Genomic DNA, 15,961 nt, shown 5'->3' with positions numbered 1-15,961 from the left:
CAATTGTACACTAATATTTGTTCCAACCAAATATCCCTGCTTTACATAAAAGCAAAATTCAGAATTTAAAATGAGGCAACAACACTGAGTTCATCCAGATGCTCCAAATGATAAATGTGGCCAATAAAGTAAGAGAGATTACAAGAACATCAATCATGCAACCATGTCCCCGAACTTTGAAAAACTTTACTTTACTCCTGACTAGATAGGAATGGATCATTAGATACAGGCAGAGAGATATCATTATTCACCTGCAATTATTTATTACGGAAGCACTGGCACAGGCAAACCGCGATCTTTGCCAACTGCAGGTGCAGAGGAAAGCAGATTTTAGTGTGGGTTGGCTTCGGCGCGTGATGCTAGGCACACCAGCCTCAGACTCCAGCCCGACCCTCAGTAATCCCAAATGTCTGTGCGATATTTTAATCGAATAATGTGCTAATGCCCCGTATGAGACAGACTATACGATCGCTGTACCACTGCCCAACAGCTACACGGAACGTTCGCTTGGAATTTCCGTATCCCAGAATTCCGCAGCCTGCCCAAAACCATCTGCAAGCAAAACTTTTTCTACTGGTGGAACTCAGACAAGGCCTGCGCTGGAGTTACACCCCCACCCCCTATACCCTACCCCCTACCCCCCCCCCCAGCTTTATCAGGCAGGGGGAGGAAAGGCTGGACTCAGTCTTTTGGGCAGAGGTGAACGTGAAGCCCATAGCTGTGTTTGGTGTAAGGTCATGGTTACTGTTCAATAGGGTAAGATTTATCTCAGGTTAATAACCTATTGAACATTTAGTCACAAAAAACTCCATTAGACATGCCAACTACTTGGCCTTCTCACAACCATAATTGTAAGAATACTATGTGTGTGTGTGAGTATACATGCATGCGTGTGTGTGTGTGTGTGTGCATAGGTCCATGTGAGTGTGCCTGTACATACGTGCATGTGTGTTTTTGTGTGCATGGGGCAGGGTTCAATGTAAAATCTGATGTGCAGCCCAGAACATCAAAACAAGTGACTGGACTGCGGTGACTTTTATTGACACAAGTACTCAAACTGCTGTCTGTCAGAACGAACCGTTGGCCCCACACACACACAGCGCACACACACACAGGGGTGGAGTTAAGGAGGTAAAACAGGGAGAACTTTCCAGGACAGTAGTGGGCCCCAGGAGGTCGAGTGTGTGTGTGTACGCAGGCAGGGAATCTCTCTCTCTCTCTCTCTCTCTCTCTCTCTCTCTCTCTCTCTCTCTCTCTCTCTCTCTCTCTCTCTCTCTCTCTCTCTCTCTCTCTCTCTCTCTCTCTCTCTCTCTCTCTCTCTCTCTCTCTCTCTCTCTCTCTCACTCTCACTCTCACTCTCACTCTCACTCTCACTCTCACTCTCACTCTCACTCACTCACTCACTCACTCACTCACTCACTCACTCACTCACTCACTCACTCACTCACTCACGCGATTGGCTCTGTTGCTGACGGAGGGGTCTGAGGAAAGGAGAGCGTCTGATTGGTGTACTCACGATATACCACATGCTGGTCCACTTGGCATCGTTGAAGTAAATGGACTGGGGGGGGCTGGGGGGCGCGGCCTTATAATCCCGCTTTATCCTCCTCTTCACCACCTGCTGCTCAATCCACTCAACCTGCAAGGGAGACCACAGCCACTCAGGACTACAGAGAAACCAGCAGCTTGTATCATTTACAGGGAGGAGAAACCAGCCGTTTGTATCATTTACAGGGAGGAGAAACCAGACGTTTGTATCATTTACAGGGAGGAGAAACCAGCCATTTGTATAGTCCACATGCATGCAATCAGTGCTGTGAAATTTCAAATCAAAGCTTTAAAAAGACAACCATCGCTCAGCCAGTCAAAATGCTGAGGGGATTATCACCTCCTGTAACTGAGACACACACACACACACACAAGCACACCATACACCACACACCGCAGACACACACTCACACATATACATACACACTCACACGCACTAAAACTCATGCACAAATTCACATACACACATGTACACACACGCACACACTCAAACTTGCTCACACACACTCACTCCCACAAATCACACAAATCACGCAGGCACGCACACACAGAGACAGACACACACACACACACACACACACACACTCTCACTGCGTTCTCCAAACGCCTGCTTGTGAGCTGGTTAATAAAGGCTCTGCTTCAGCTGGGCTCATAAATCACACCCTCTCACAGCATCCAGCCACCAGCCCTTCTCTGTACATCAAAAAGCATCTGGCCATCAAATATTAAAGACGCAGAACTGAGAGGACTGTAATTATTGCATCTGTCCAACTCGCACAATTAGCCTTTACACAGGCAAATAAGATGAGTACAACTCCTCTCCCTTCTGGTACCAGTTTCTTAAACAAAACAAAAAATCGAACGTTTATTGTCTCGTTAGACGTTGAAGTGTCGCACCGGCTTGCAGCCAAAATGGAACGATAACATTTAAATTAAAAAAATTTTTTAAAAGAGGGACAAATAAACACTGACAACTTGTTCCAGCTTCGGCAATAAACGTCTCTTCTGTGCCATCCTTAATTAATCGTTAACTAGGTTTCATTTTTTTTATTTTTAAGTGAGAGGCTTCTGACAGCTGCAGGAGCTCTCTCAGGCTCTCAGGAGACGCTGGGACTGGAACAAGCCGTGGGGGAATTGCGTGTATATTTCAGTAATCAAACGGCATTTGAAGTGTCGGGATTTACAAAAATTAAAACGGATTAACTTTAATTCAGCCCGTTGCCTTGAATATTAAACGGCGCGGGGAGAGAGCAGAGACGATCGACTGCGTTACGTCATTAAGCCTGAGCGACGTTGCGCGACGTTACTCCCGAGAACGTCGGCAGCGATGTTCTCGTTTTATTAAAACCGCCCTCCGGGTTCACGAGCTGACGCCGGTGCAGAGCGGCCAGAGGCGGTGGGAAGAGGATCGTAGAGGGGGGAACGCGCTGGGGACGACCGCGGCGGTAGAAAGCGATGGCGGGCGGGCTTTATTCCCGCTGGGAGAGATTAGCGGCTGTCACCGGCGATCGAAGTTCACGGGCGAGATCAAAGTTTAGCACGAGGGCGGCTGGCTCCCCGTCCCTGCGAACGGCCCCGCCCGGCCTCGCCCACAGAGATTAGCGACGTTAGCCGGGCCGGCTGAGCTAAAACGACAGGGTGTCACCGTGGAGCAACCAGAAGGCCATCAGACCCAGCGGGATCTCCCCGTTAGGACCCCCGAACGGGGGAAATTCCTGCTTAAAACACACGATTCACACACCCGGCACATCACGGGAAACACACCCTGCCCTACGCACGAATGCACGCACGCACACGCACGCACGTACACACACACCCTGGCACGGAAAGAGAGAGAAGCCAGGAGGAGCTGGTCTAATCCTGCTTTCTCACAATTACATCACTTCATCATTTCTCCCTCTCTCTCCGGCTGGTAACTTCCGTGAACACAAAAAAAAAAAAAAAAAAAACCCTCCAATTCCCAGAAACTCTAAATGCTAACGGGCACGAACCTGCACATTATCCTTGTAGGAAAAAAAGCCTCTGATGAAATCGCTTTAAAACCTACATTTGAAACAAACTTAATGAAAGAGAAATGTCCACAATGTTCCGTGAAGAGATTTCAATCAACAAACTGAGATGAATTTTCAGAACTGACTGAATTGAAATTGGATTGACCAATTATATCATCCAAGACTATAGTCCACAGGCTAGCAGTGTATAGCAGTCAATGAACTCAGCTTTGGGACAAGTTCCCATCCTACCAGTAAGTTTGAGTAAGATGCATGAGCGCGAGTTTCTCCAAAGAAGCGAGGGAACATAATGGATGGATAAGATCTTGGCCAAATAAAAGAAAGTTTGTGTAAAAGGATGAGAAGTCGTGCCAAGATAGCACAGAGCCAGCGCTGGAAGATGGTAATGCGGTAAGGTGGATAATCTCATCGTACAGGGCGACAGAACTGAAACACACACGCATGCACAGGCACACGGGCTCATGAACGCACACTGTGTGTGTGTGTGTGTGTGTGTGTGAGTGTGTGTGTGTGTGAGAGTGTGTGTATGTGTGTGTGTGTGTGTGTGTGAGAGTGTGTGTGTGTGTGTGCGTGTGTGTGTGCGTGTCTGTGTAAGTGTGAGACTGTGTGTGTGTGTGTGTGCGTGCGCATGCATGCGTGCATGTGTGTGAGTGTGTGTGTGTGTGTGTGCGTGTGCGTGTGTGTGTGCGTGCTTGTGCGTGTCTGTGTAAGTGTGAGACTGTGTGTCTGTGTCTGTGTGTGTGTGTGTGCACGCGCTCGCCGCGCTGGTCAGGATGCGAGTAGAGCTCATCGCCCCCGAAGCAGCACTCGATGGCGCAGATTTATACTCCGTCATCCGTCTTTTTTTTTGTTTGTTTTTTGGCGGGTTCCACGCCAGCGCACTTTGCGGTAAAGATATTCCAGTCACGACGGCCGGGACCTCTTTTCAGTTTCATTTATCACACCTCAAACCCACCTCTGGAAAGAAAGAGTAGGACAGAGAAAGAGAGAGCGACAGGCAGTGAGAGAAAGAGAGAGAGAGACAGAGACAGAGAAAAAAAGAAGAGAGGAAATGAGAGAGAGAGAGAGACCGAGAGATCAGGTACAGGTGTATAAACAGATCACCTACATTAGTAAGTCACCGTCAGGTCCCCCCATGGTCCCCCCATTCTCAAACACAAGCAAGGCAGAAATGATTCACTTCATACAACAACAAAAAAAAAACCTGTTGTTCCTTGTATTTTTTCTTCCCAGCTTGGAATGTCTGGTCGTTACTGGTTTGTCTCATTGCCGAAACCTCCTGTGTAAATTTGGGGGTGAGGGCAAAGTGTCACGTTCCACCAAAACAATTTTGGGCTGCGGGGAGCCTCCCTCGGCCAAAGATTTTATTTATTTATTTATCTTTCAGTACCTCAGACACGCCGACCAAGAGCCACAGAATGACACGGTGAAATGACACGCATAAACCACGTGAAGGCACGATGACCTTACTGGAAAACAGCGCGCCCTTCAAAGCGGCTGCCACAGAGTCATTACGGAGAAACGACGGCGACCTTCGCGATACGTTTAAAACCGCGGCACTGGCCGGGTCGCGTCGAGCGCTGGGACAGCTGCTCCTAATCTCGGGACGGGACTCTCTCTCCTGCCAGTTTTGAGAGTTTCGCGGACCCGCAGACCGAACCTGCGGTCTAAGCTTGTGTCGAGGGTCATCTGCCGTCGGGACCCCTGGGTGTCCCGTTACTGGAACGGGCTGTGAACAAACAGCATGTGGTTTCTTTTTTTTTGGGGGGTTTTTTTTCTTTTTTTTTGTGAAAACATCCACCCACCACGTCCAAGTGCATCTCAGAGCCCTGACCCAGATTTCACACCGTTCCAAACGAAACCGGTGTCACTCACGCTCACAGAGACTCCGCCCAGCATAGACAGCACACCACGTCACGCTCGCGGTACATCGCACCGCCTCACCCACCAGGCGGGGTACCACCACCACCACCGCGAACCCCTCGCCGAGCTCAACACACCCGGTCACATCCACGATCACACCCGGTCACATCCACGATCACACCCGGTCACATCCACGATCACACCCGGTCACATCCACGATCACACCCGGTCACATCCACGACCGTCACACAGCAGAACATTAAAGCAGGGGACCCACTGTGGACTCCGGCTCATCTCCCTCTATATAAATGCGACTTCCGAATCGCAAACAAGCCGTTAACTGTTCTTCATTAGACACTTTAATGTGTGTGAAGGGTGAATCACCCTCTTGAGGCCCGTGTTATGTCAGGAGCACGTTTGGGAACAAACCTCTGTTTTCAGAACCCTGGGTCACAGCAGACAGACCCATCTCAGTACATTTTCTTTCTTTTCCCCCAAAATAATAAAAACTTTTTTTTTTTTTAATGAACTCCAGGGATAGAATGTAACTGGATGCACCAATCATGCAACCCGGCAGGAGGATTACAACATGTCCCCAATAATGCTTGGGAAAAAAAAAGACATCAAATTACTGTTGCATTCACCCCAACTCTCTCTCTCTCTCCCCCTTTCTTTTTCTGCCTTTTATTCTCTCTCTTTCTTTCATCCAAACAAATTTAAAATAGAAACCTCATAACCGATTCCGCGGGAAAGCAATAAATGCCACCTCAGCCCCTGCAGCCTCCCTCCTGCCAGCCAAACCTGCCCCTCTTCTGCAAAAACATTTTTTAAATTTACATGTTTGTCATTTTCCCATTTTTGGGTTCTAGGTTACCCCCCCCTCAGGGGTGTAAGTGCAGACTGCAGGCTCAGGAGGTGATAGAGGGTGGGGGCGATGACTCTAAACCCAAGGCACTTTTTCTCCCCCAAAAACATCACCTGGGGAACTGTTATTACTATCATTATGCAAGATTATATTATTATCATTAATTCGCCTGGCAAGCCATCAAGCCATCTTTATCATCCAGGCCAACTTCCACAACTAACAATTTACTGCTTTTTTTCCCCCCTCAAAACATTCTTTTATCTGTTCATACACCTGGATATCTACCTGTGCGGCTGAACATGGGGAAAGTACGTCCCCCCCAGGGGCAAACGGAAGAGCTCCAACAGGTAATGGAAACTGGCAGCCCCCCTGGATGCAAACCCCCCAGTTCCTTTCAGGGGGAGGCTTGCAAACTTGTGGGCCGAACGTGTCGTTTTGTTCAGAAAGTTTCGTTTTATTCCGAGCAGGTTATACAGGTGCTTTCAATGGCAAAAAAACCCCAAAATGTTTAACTGGAGCACAAGGCGCTGATCCTGCCATAAATCAGTTTAAAAGACATCACTGGATCAAAACAAACATTTATCATTCATGCGAAATCATTAAACTATCATTTATTATCTGCACCATTTTTTTATTCCCCGTACTTACGATCATCCATCATAATCATAACAATAAATACTATATTTTCTTCCATCTACCCAAAGTGCTGAAATAAACAGAACTTAAATTTGCATTTAATGAGCGCTCACTTTTTGAAATAATGAAAGAAAAGAATCAGCACTTTTTCAGAAAGCCGCGCACACATTCCGTTTTGCACCCGGCCGCCAGGCGCCTCATCTGAAATGACAGCGCAGTTCAGGGCTACGAACGAGCCGCCCCCCTCTGCTGAAACGCGGAGAGAGAGAACGGCATTGTGGGTAAACGGACACGTTAACCCCGCGTGACACCTCGACGGCTCGAGCAGAAGACAGGCCGTGAAAACGTCCAGACAAGCGGAGCCCAGGCCCCGGTGGATACAAAACACTGGCCGGCACCCAGGAGCCAGAAGGGCTCCAGGAAGCAAGCAAAATGCACTAACAACTTCACACAAATATTTAAAGTTTTTCCTTAAAACTGAGCGATGGCCTGCACGCCCGGCTGGCTCGCCAACGATAACCGCGCCACTGCAGCTACAACAAGCTCATTTGTAGCTGCTCCCAGAACAGAAGTTACTTTCACATTTTTGAGAACCAATTCTGAGACCCAATATCAGTAATTATGTCTCATAACAGTTATGAATGTCAGGGGACTGATAAGGTATATGAAAGCCTTATAATACAGGATAGCTGGCCGGGGTGGGAGAGACATCGCAGACGAGTCGAGGTTCATCGCAGAGTGATCCCCACTGGGCATGTGCAGAGATGGCCCATTCAGTGATGGCTAGATCCTACAGCACTTTCACACTGCATGAGCCTCACAGGCCACCATAGTATACTAATCAACAAGAGGTCTTTATCTTTAGAAAATATAGACAAGCTACACCATATAAAACTACAGGACGGTCCAGTGCAAGCCTGGGTCAAGTAGTTTTTTGAAATGATGTAACCCTCGTTTACGTGCCAGTAAAGTTCATGCAGTCTTTATTGACAGTATTGACAGGATGTCTGTTTTCACTGACATTCGGAACAGACTGTCTCCATCACATCCTTGTGCCTTTTCCATCAGTAACAATAACAACTTTTGCTGAAGTTCCTAGAAGTCCACAGGAGTGTTTTCAGATTTTGCAGGAAAGTCAAGGGTACGGCTATCTGACCCTGGGGCCTGGTCTGACGATCCATTTTCTTTTTCTCCGTTTTGCAGGCGAACTCGTCCAGAGTTCAGGGACTCCAGACTCTGAGCCTTCACAACAGAACGCTTTGCGAGTAAAAGAATCTTTAAGAACCCATTTCCTCCTAAAAGGCTCCATCTCCGCAAAACTTTCAGCTCCAGGCTCGAGTCAAATCATTACATTACATTACAGGCATTTAGCAGACGCTCTTATCCAGAGCGACTTGCATTGTATCCAATTACACAGGTGGATATATATACTGGAGCAATGCAGGTTAAGTACCTTGCTCAAGGGTACAACGGCAGTGTCCAGCCAGGGAATCGAACCTGCGACCTTTAGGTTACAAGACTTGTTAGCCATTACACTACACTGCTGCCAAAATCACCCCTCCGCCCACCAGTCTGTCTGTGCACATTAACACCGCCTCTCTCCCCCTCTCTCCAGTAATCCAAATAAAGATAACCTTTCTGCAAACACACAGCACCTCCTCAGCCAAAGCGGAGGATGAAGGAACGGGACGATTGTGCCGTTTCCTGCCGGTGAAAAGAAGGTCCGATCGGTGGCACGGCCCAGCTTGGGGAATGCCTGGATGACATAGGACAAAAAGCTGAAAATAAAAAATCCTTCCTGGTAGTAAAACCGACGGACGTGCGGGCCAATGTCCAGCGGATAACTGGGCTTCTGTGCGCTGATGACAGAACGGGGATCCCCTCACAGAGCGAATGACCCCGTAAATGACGCAATATCAGGAGCTTGCCTGAAAATGTGCAGTACAGTGGGAAAGTGCACTTTCTCAAGAGACGAAGGAGGTACCCATATTTAAGTAAAGGCCCCCTTTGACTGGATAAAGACCGGTGGAAAAGAACCGCACAGTGCTCTCCGGTGACAGAGGTGCGGTGGCTTTACCTGGGAAGCCTCACCTAATTACCTCCTCCTCAACGCGGGCGCCAGTACCTGGGCGTGTCAGGTGGGTCTGACTCGTTGGGTTACGTTCTGCCTGAACACGATAAAATATGCACACGAACGCGGTTCACCTTCTCCCGAGCAGAGCAGCCCTTATCCGGAGCACATCCGCTCCAGACCTACCAACGTAACCCTGGGCGCTGCGCAAGGAACCAATTTTTTTTTAAGAAGACCTTATTCTTGGTCTTGGCTCGGACCAGGAATCACTGGATTCGGCCAGACTTGTCCCATTCTGGGATAGGGTGGATTTCAGTAGGCCAGAGTTGCTTGGGGTACCGCTACATTAAATCTCAACCATACGACCAGTATCCCACGGATTACCAGTATGCGCATCTTTCTCCTGTAGTACCGTGTGTGAATATTTGTTGATTGGACACCGTCTGTCCCAAAGGCAAACAGGCGAAGGTTGCGTGGAAGACCATTACTGCAGTTTTGTTTTTTTAAACTGCCAGAACGAAGGGGGGCGGGGAAATCACATCTATGTGGCAAAGATGTCCTGTCACATTTCTGCGAAAATGCACATAGCTTTATCTTTGAGACTGCTGAGAGAGAGAGAGAGAGAGAGAACACAGTCTCCTCCATCACTGCAGAGCCCATTATGGGTCAGCTGTACACCCCTCTGTGGTGTCCTGTGCCTCATTAATAATCCAGGTGGGTTTTAGGTGACTGAGGAGAGAGGGACCGAGACAGAGACCGGGGGAAGGGGGGGGGGGGGGGGGGGGGGGGGGTCAGGTGACCTCAGCGATGACCTCACCGTGGGCTCCATGGTGATGAAGCTGTGTCTGCCGCGGCTGGACAGAGTGGAGCGCTTTATCGTGCGGCTGTGGAAGAAGTGGTAGTAGTCCTTCAGATCGCCGATCTGGAAAACGAAACAGAAAAAAAAAAGATATTTAAAAAACACACACACACACACACACAAACACATAAACATGTACACACACACACACACACACACACACACACGGCATGCTTTAGAACCCTTGACTGGCACCAACGGACCTACCCCCCCCCCGCTCCCCTCCTCTGGCCTGCCTGTATAAATTATGCACCGACTGTGGACCCTGGCCCATTGAAAAGGTTACCCGACACCCCCCCGATCGACTTTCAGACAGGGAACAGGAGAACGCGGGGAGGACTCGCTGTGAAGCTGACGAGCCGCCCAGCATCCAGTGTCACAGCCCAACGAGCACTGACGCACACAACAAAAGGTTAATTCCACTGGAATATGGAGAATCCAGTGATAACAGCCCCCTGCAGTCAAACACCGTGAACAGCACGAGGATGCTCCTGGGCTGAGACTCCTTTTTTCTAGGAATTCCGGCTCTTTCAATACAGGAACATTCTATGGACCAGATTTTGAGCTTAATATTGATAAAATACCATGAATGATCAAACCCTACTTTCTCCCCCTCCCAGTTTTTGCTCAACCCATTTGATTATTTGCTGTGACACATCCCTTATTGCATTTTAATTACACCCAATCTACCTCTACTTTATACGGTCCTGGCCAGCAGAGGATGGGCTACCCCTCTATAGCTGACTTCCTCCCGAGATTTCTTCCCTCAGTGAGCACGCCTCTCCCAACCTCAGAGGCGTGCTCACTGAGCGGACCTTTAGCCTAATGATCCAGGGCCAGCATGATAAGAGCCCACTTACTCCCCTTCCGCAATGCAACGCTATCGCCATCAGCTACGCACCTTGTGCTGAACCTCGGTGCAGATATCCAACTTATTTTTATGACTCTGCGGTCAAAGTCACAAAACTTGAAAAAAAAGAGAGACAGGAGTCTTAATGTCTTAACAGACACACAAGCGTACACGCAGCTGTACATGAACATGCTCACACAGACACACACACAATGGCCACCATGGTCAGCAGACCAGCTGAATGATACCATGGAAATCAGCCACTAACACACACACACACACACACACACACACACCCAGTTACAAACAATTCTGATTGGCTGGCTACCCCTTTCTTTTGCTAGAACAATCTGACAATTTGTTTGTGAAACAGAGTCAAAATATTCGGTAATTTCCCCATATGGGGACTTCGCCGTGAACTGGGGGAGATGAATCTGACAGGAAAGGCTCGAGGAGCCATCGGAATTTTTTCTTCTTTTTGGGAAAATAAACCCTCCATGAGAACGTGTCCTCACTCACGTCTTGAGTGAGCACGCTCGGACGAAGCGACGAAGAGGTGTCAGCTTGGGTTGCCATTTTAAATTAAATACATTTGTTCCTGTTTTTGTTTCTCTGCATCCGAACTAGCCTATGCTTACTGTGTGAACTGGACTTTTTTTTTTTTTTCCCTCCCCATAGCCATGAACTTAATGAGTTCATGGCTATGGATAACCGTTACATAACGAGTATTGCACCTTATCGGACCTGTGTTTTGCAGTGACCTTTGGTATGCACTTATTGTACGTCGCTTTGGATAAACACGTCTGACGGATGAATTCACCCCAGATGAGCGCTGCTAGTCGGAGACGCTTCATAAATATGAAGCAGTTTTTTCCTGATGAAAGCTCCTGAAGTCGAACCCGCGGCTTTGTCACCTTGGGGGTCATCGCCCTCCCTAAACAATAAAGCCAGGCTCACGGTGGGCCGTAAAGAAGATTAGACTTCCTCTGAGACCCCTGGGAGAGAGGGGCAAGGCCTAATTATGGGGCAATTATGATTCTCCACCAATCACTGGGCACCATTTCAACGGGCCCTTTGATTTTTTTCTCCTGATAAGTTAGTTAATCACAGGCTTTATTGAATGTGTTTCCCCCTATCCTCAGATCACTCTCGCACACGCACACACACACACATGGACAGCATGATCTCTGCTCATCTCTTTCAATGGCAAATAAAACGTTGGTAGTGGGTCAAAGGTCAAACGAGAAGACCGGGGAGAAATCGCCCCACAGGGAAAACTTTTTTTTTTTTTTTCCTTCTCTCTCTCAACAAGTTGACACAAGCAGGAAACGAAGGAATCCCATTTCCATTAAGTGTCAGAGTACAAGGAGCCCAACATTCAGATGTAAATCACGCAAGGGGTGAGCACTTCACGCGCTGAAAAGACGGGGGTCGCACAATTCAACTCCGCAGCGGTCCACGTTTCCAATTAGAATATGCGACACAAGCGTTTAAAGCTCCCATTCGGCGCTTTAGTGGGTTTAAGGTAAATATGTCGCATGCTACAAAAGAGACGTTTAATCCCAGGGGTACTTTCCAACCTGATGCCTCAAAACAAAAATATGTACCCAAAATATTTTCTTTCAACGCAACACAAGTCCACTAACAGCGGTACAACGGCATGACAAAATACTCAAGATCACGCTTTTTGTTTAATCACGGACGGCCTTGAAAATTGTTAATGACATCCCCAATAAACTCTTTGTGTTTTTAACCTTCAATGCTTAAGACTTTTTTGTTATGTTGCTAGGCAACTGATTGGTTGACCTAGATACTTACCCACACGCGCACACATGTAGCATGCACGCAGAAGTGCCGGTACGTACATGTTTACACAACGTGTAGAGTCAGATTTGACAGTAAACAATAATTTTCGGATCTCGCCATTTTGGAAAATATGAGTAGCCTAAATCCCACCTCAGCTACGAGCATTTACAACTCATCGACCAATCTAACGATTTAGACAGGAAAAAACAAATAAAGAGCCTATATTTAGATATTCTTGGCAGAGTAAACTGTCAAATGAAAATAAACATTTGTAGAAGACTCACTGGAAGCTTGCCATAATAAATACAGCACATTTCGTTTAACAAACACTTTCTCACTTTCTCGAAAGCGCACGTCATTTAATAGGTGCAATGTAGCTGCCCCGGGCACACGCTCCGGCACACGCTCGCGGCGCGCGCACACTGTCTCAACGGACTCACGCTTCAGGCCAGTCCATGTGCTAGAACAGCAGGCGGCTTTGCAGCATATGTGGGCCACGCACTCTGCGTCAGATGGCTTGTGGTCGAGCGGTGGGCAGATATGGCTCCCTTGCCACCGCGCTTTCCACGCAACCGGGGAGTGGGGGGGGCAAATCTGTCAAACATTCCATTGTACACCGGGGCCAAACCTCAGCAGCGCCGACGCAGTAACAACCGCACATGGAGTTAGACAATGCGAACATATTACGCCAAAACTGTACAACATTTGCTTTCTTTAGCGTCGAAAATGTACCGCTTAGCCCACGTTTAAGACTTTTAGCCAAGTTATCACCGGTAACTATGTATTTCATAAGTAGGATTCAGTGACAAGACTCCACCGACCAACAACAGAAACATACCGCAAGCGATTTGGACTCTACATCTTCAGTTGCAATCAACCACGTTCACCAACTGGGGTGGACGGGTGAAGGTGGGGGAATAGTCTTCCTCTCAAAAGCCATCACCTCAAACTTCAACTTTAACTCCGAGCATCTGTAGACGTGGGTGGTACACGGCCACCCGGGCCTCTCAGTAAACACCCGGCGGCCTGTTATTAGCGATGCAAGTAACAGAACTCACCGGGAATCCGTTGAAAAGGAATGAGTACCGCATGTGGATATATCATCGTTTAAATGGCCATTTATTCAGATTTATTTGACGCAAGAAGCAGGGCCATGTAGAACGTTTGTACTTCAGTGCATCATTTCGAATGTGTCTGTTGAATAGCACTAAAACAAACATATTTGTTAGATAATAATATTAGCTATTAACATAAACACTATCACTCGAAGAAAACAAACAATAGTTAATCGATACGTGTCCATCAAAGATTTAGTTCTGAAATAAAGTATTGTAAAATAACCCTTACATTTTCGGCGATATCAGGTCTGAACTAGCATGGTGATCTATGGTTAATTTATTACCAATCCATGGAATCTGGGTCGAGTTCATCTAACATTAGCCAAGTAATTTAAATTTTTCAGAAACTCCCCGAAACTTTAGCCGCGTGTATCTGAAACATAAGGTGTTAATTTATTTTTATGCATTTCACTTCTTCGCCACGAATGCAAGAGTTTCGTTAACGGACACCTGTTGTTTCAAAAAACGGGATTCTGAATGTTTCTTGAGTTATACGCTCTTAAATAAAAGCATCCGATCAAAAAATGAAATAATCGAGACGACTGGTTTACAATACTTGATCAACACAGTGCAATTTGCGAGACTTTCGAGAAAGCGCGTGGGAATTCTCGTCACTGTAGAAAGAACATTTTTTCAGTCATTTTGGAGTTTTCCCAACAGAACAGTGAACCTAGTAGGACAAACAGCGACATGTTTAAAATGCAATCACGCGCTGTCAAAGTGAGCAAAACGATCAACATCGGTGAGAAAGTTAACGCAGACTACAAACCGAAAATGTGAAACATCTCTTGCGACAAACTTTCAGATTAAACCGAAAATCACTTACCTGTCCCATGTTTTTATAGCCATATTTGGCCGCTATCCTATCTGCAAATTCGGGACCCCCGGCTATCCGCACAGCCCAGTGGTTCGTGTAAATCCGAGCTTTGCACAGAGTCGACGTAAATCCAAGCCACAGCGCGAGGACGCACACGAACCCTTTGCCCAAAGCGATGTTCCAAACCATCTTTTGCAGACACCGTAGGGCTTTCTCTACAAGTCCGCTTTCCCCCCACCGAACAGACAAAACTTCTTCTAGCCGCAGATCGAGATTATCATGGACCCTTTCCCCCCGGATCCGCGTGCACTCACACGCAAAGCAAAATATGTTACAAAGTCCGAAAGTACGAAAGCCGTCAGACGGTTCTTCTGTGCGTTTTCAGCGTGCCGTGCATGGACGGCTCGGAGTTCTCCCTTTTTTCCGCCTCTGCCGTCGCTCTGTCTCAGCGGAGAGGGTAAATGTTTGCCGATCTCTGATCCGTCGGTTTCTCCGGGACTGGCCCGCCGTCCTCCCCCTTCCCTTTAAAGTAGAGGAATGGCAACAGCGCCTCCTCCAAGTCGGCAGCAGCACTCCGGAGAGTAGAGACAACTAGCATCGGAGTTCCTCGCGCACTCCGCAGGGTCCTAAAGGGACGACTGTATCCGAGCTTGTGTTTTTGAGTGTTCCTCTATCTCCAAAAACACTGTTGGAGAGAAGCCAAAGCGCCCATTTAGAGCACGTGAAACAATACAAAATATTATACGTACGTGTAAAAAAACGAGCGGTATAATTACGGGACACCAAAGCTGGCTATACGCGTGAAAACATGCGCTACGTGCTTCCGGCTCAGTGACCATTCAGTGACATTTTAGTATTTGCATGTACAGAAAACCGTTTATGTATGCATAAAAATTGAGCTGTTTAATTTATAGGCGCGAACGTATTTTCCATTGAAATCCAATGTAATTTTACTTGAATGAGCCATATGACGGGGCCCACAATTTAAACTCATGACCTTCACAGAGCGTCAACTAAGGGGTTAAATTTAACATTTAAACCTAAACAAACAAAACTTTAAAAATGCGAACAATGTGCATTAAATAAACGAGGGGGATTATGCATTCCAGTTCCACATGAAAATACCAGATATTGATGTAGTGATAGTGGTTATTAAATATGATTACCATTACTTTTTGTAGTTTTTTTTTCTTTTTCTAATTCAAGTAACAGAAAACAGGGTTTTTTCCGTCTGTTTTGTAAATACATCCCAGTCATATTTAATGTTTAATCACTGAAGTTCATAGAAAGACTCATTGCTACAAGTAACAATCAGTTGTGTATTGTATTAAAAACCAGTGTGCTGTGGGTATGAAACTTTCCAAATTTGGTATTTGGTGTCGTAAATAGATATTCAAATCTTACCCAATTTGTAAAGCCTTCTTTTATTTTAAGTAGGATACTACCAGGCTACTGCTGACAGAAGGAATGCATTCAAAATATTGTTGTCACCAGCTTAGTTGGTTATACGTGTCAC

The 15,961-nt window shown here is 47.0% G+C and overlaps 1 protein-coding gene across 3 annotated transcripts in view; it reads right to left on the bottom strand.

The window, feature by feature from the left end:
- pcsk5b (proprotein convertase subtilisin/kexin type 5b) overlaps positions 1 to 15,064 on the bottom strand; it is a 67,298-nt gene extending 52,234 nt beyond the window's left edge. Inside the window, exons 1-3 of one of the 3 annotated variants that reach the window (XM_035379520.1) lie at positions 14,455 to 15,064; positions 9,813 to 9,917; positions 1,517 to 1,639 (exon numbers count right to left, since the gene is read on the bottom strand). In XM_035379520.1, the coding sequence (XP_035235411.1) occupies positions 1,517 to 1,639; positions 9,813 to 9,917; positions 14,455 to 14,634 (408 nt within the window). In that variant the 5' untranslated portion in view covers positions 14,635 to 15,064. The remainder of the gene's footprint in view (positions 1 to 1,516; positions 1,640 to 9,812; positions 9,918 to 14,454) is intronic. The other 2 variants (XM_035379522.1, XM_035379521.1) reach the window with 2 other exon arrangements.
- Positions 15,065 to 15,961: the final 897 nt, after the last annotated feature.

Source organism: Anguilla anguilla, chromosome 10, assembly GCF_013347855.1.
Source record: "Anguilla anguilla isolate fAngAng1 chromosome 10, fAngAng1.pri, whole genome shotgun sequence".
Lineage (NCBI taxonomy): Eukaryota > Metazoa > Chordata > Actinopteri > Anguilliformes > Anguillidae > Anguilla > Anguilla anguilla.
The sequence above is the reverse complement of the archived record's forward strand: the minus strand, read 5'-3'. Positions and strand labels throughout refer to the sequence as shown.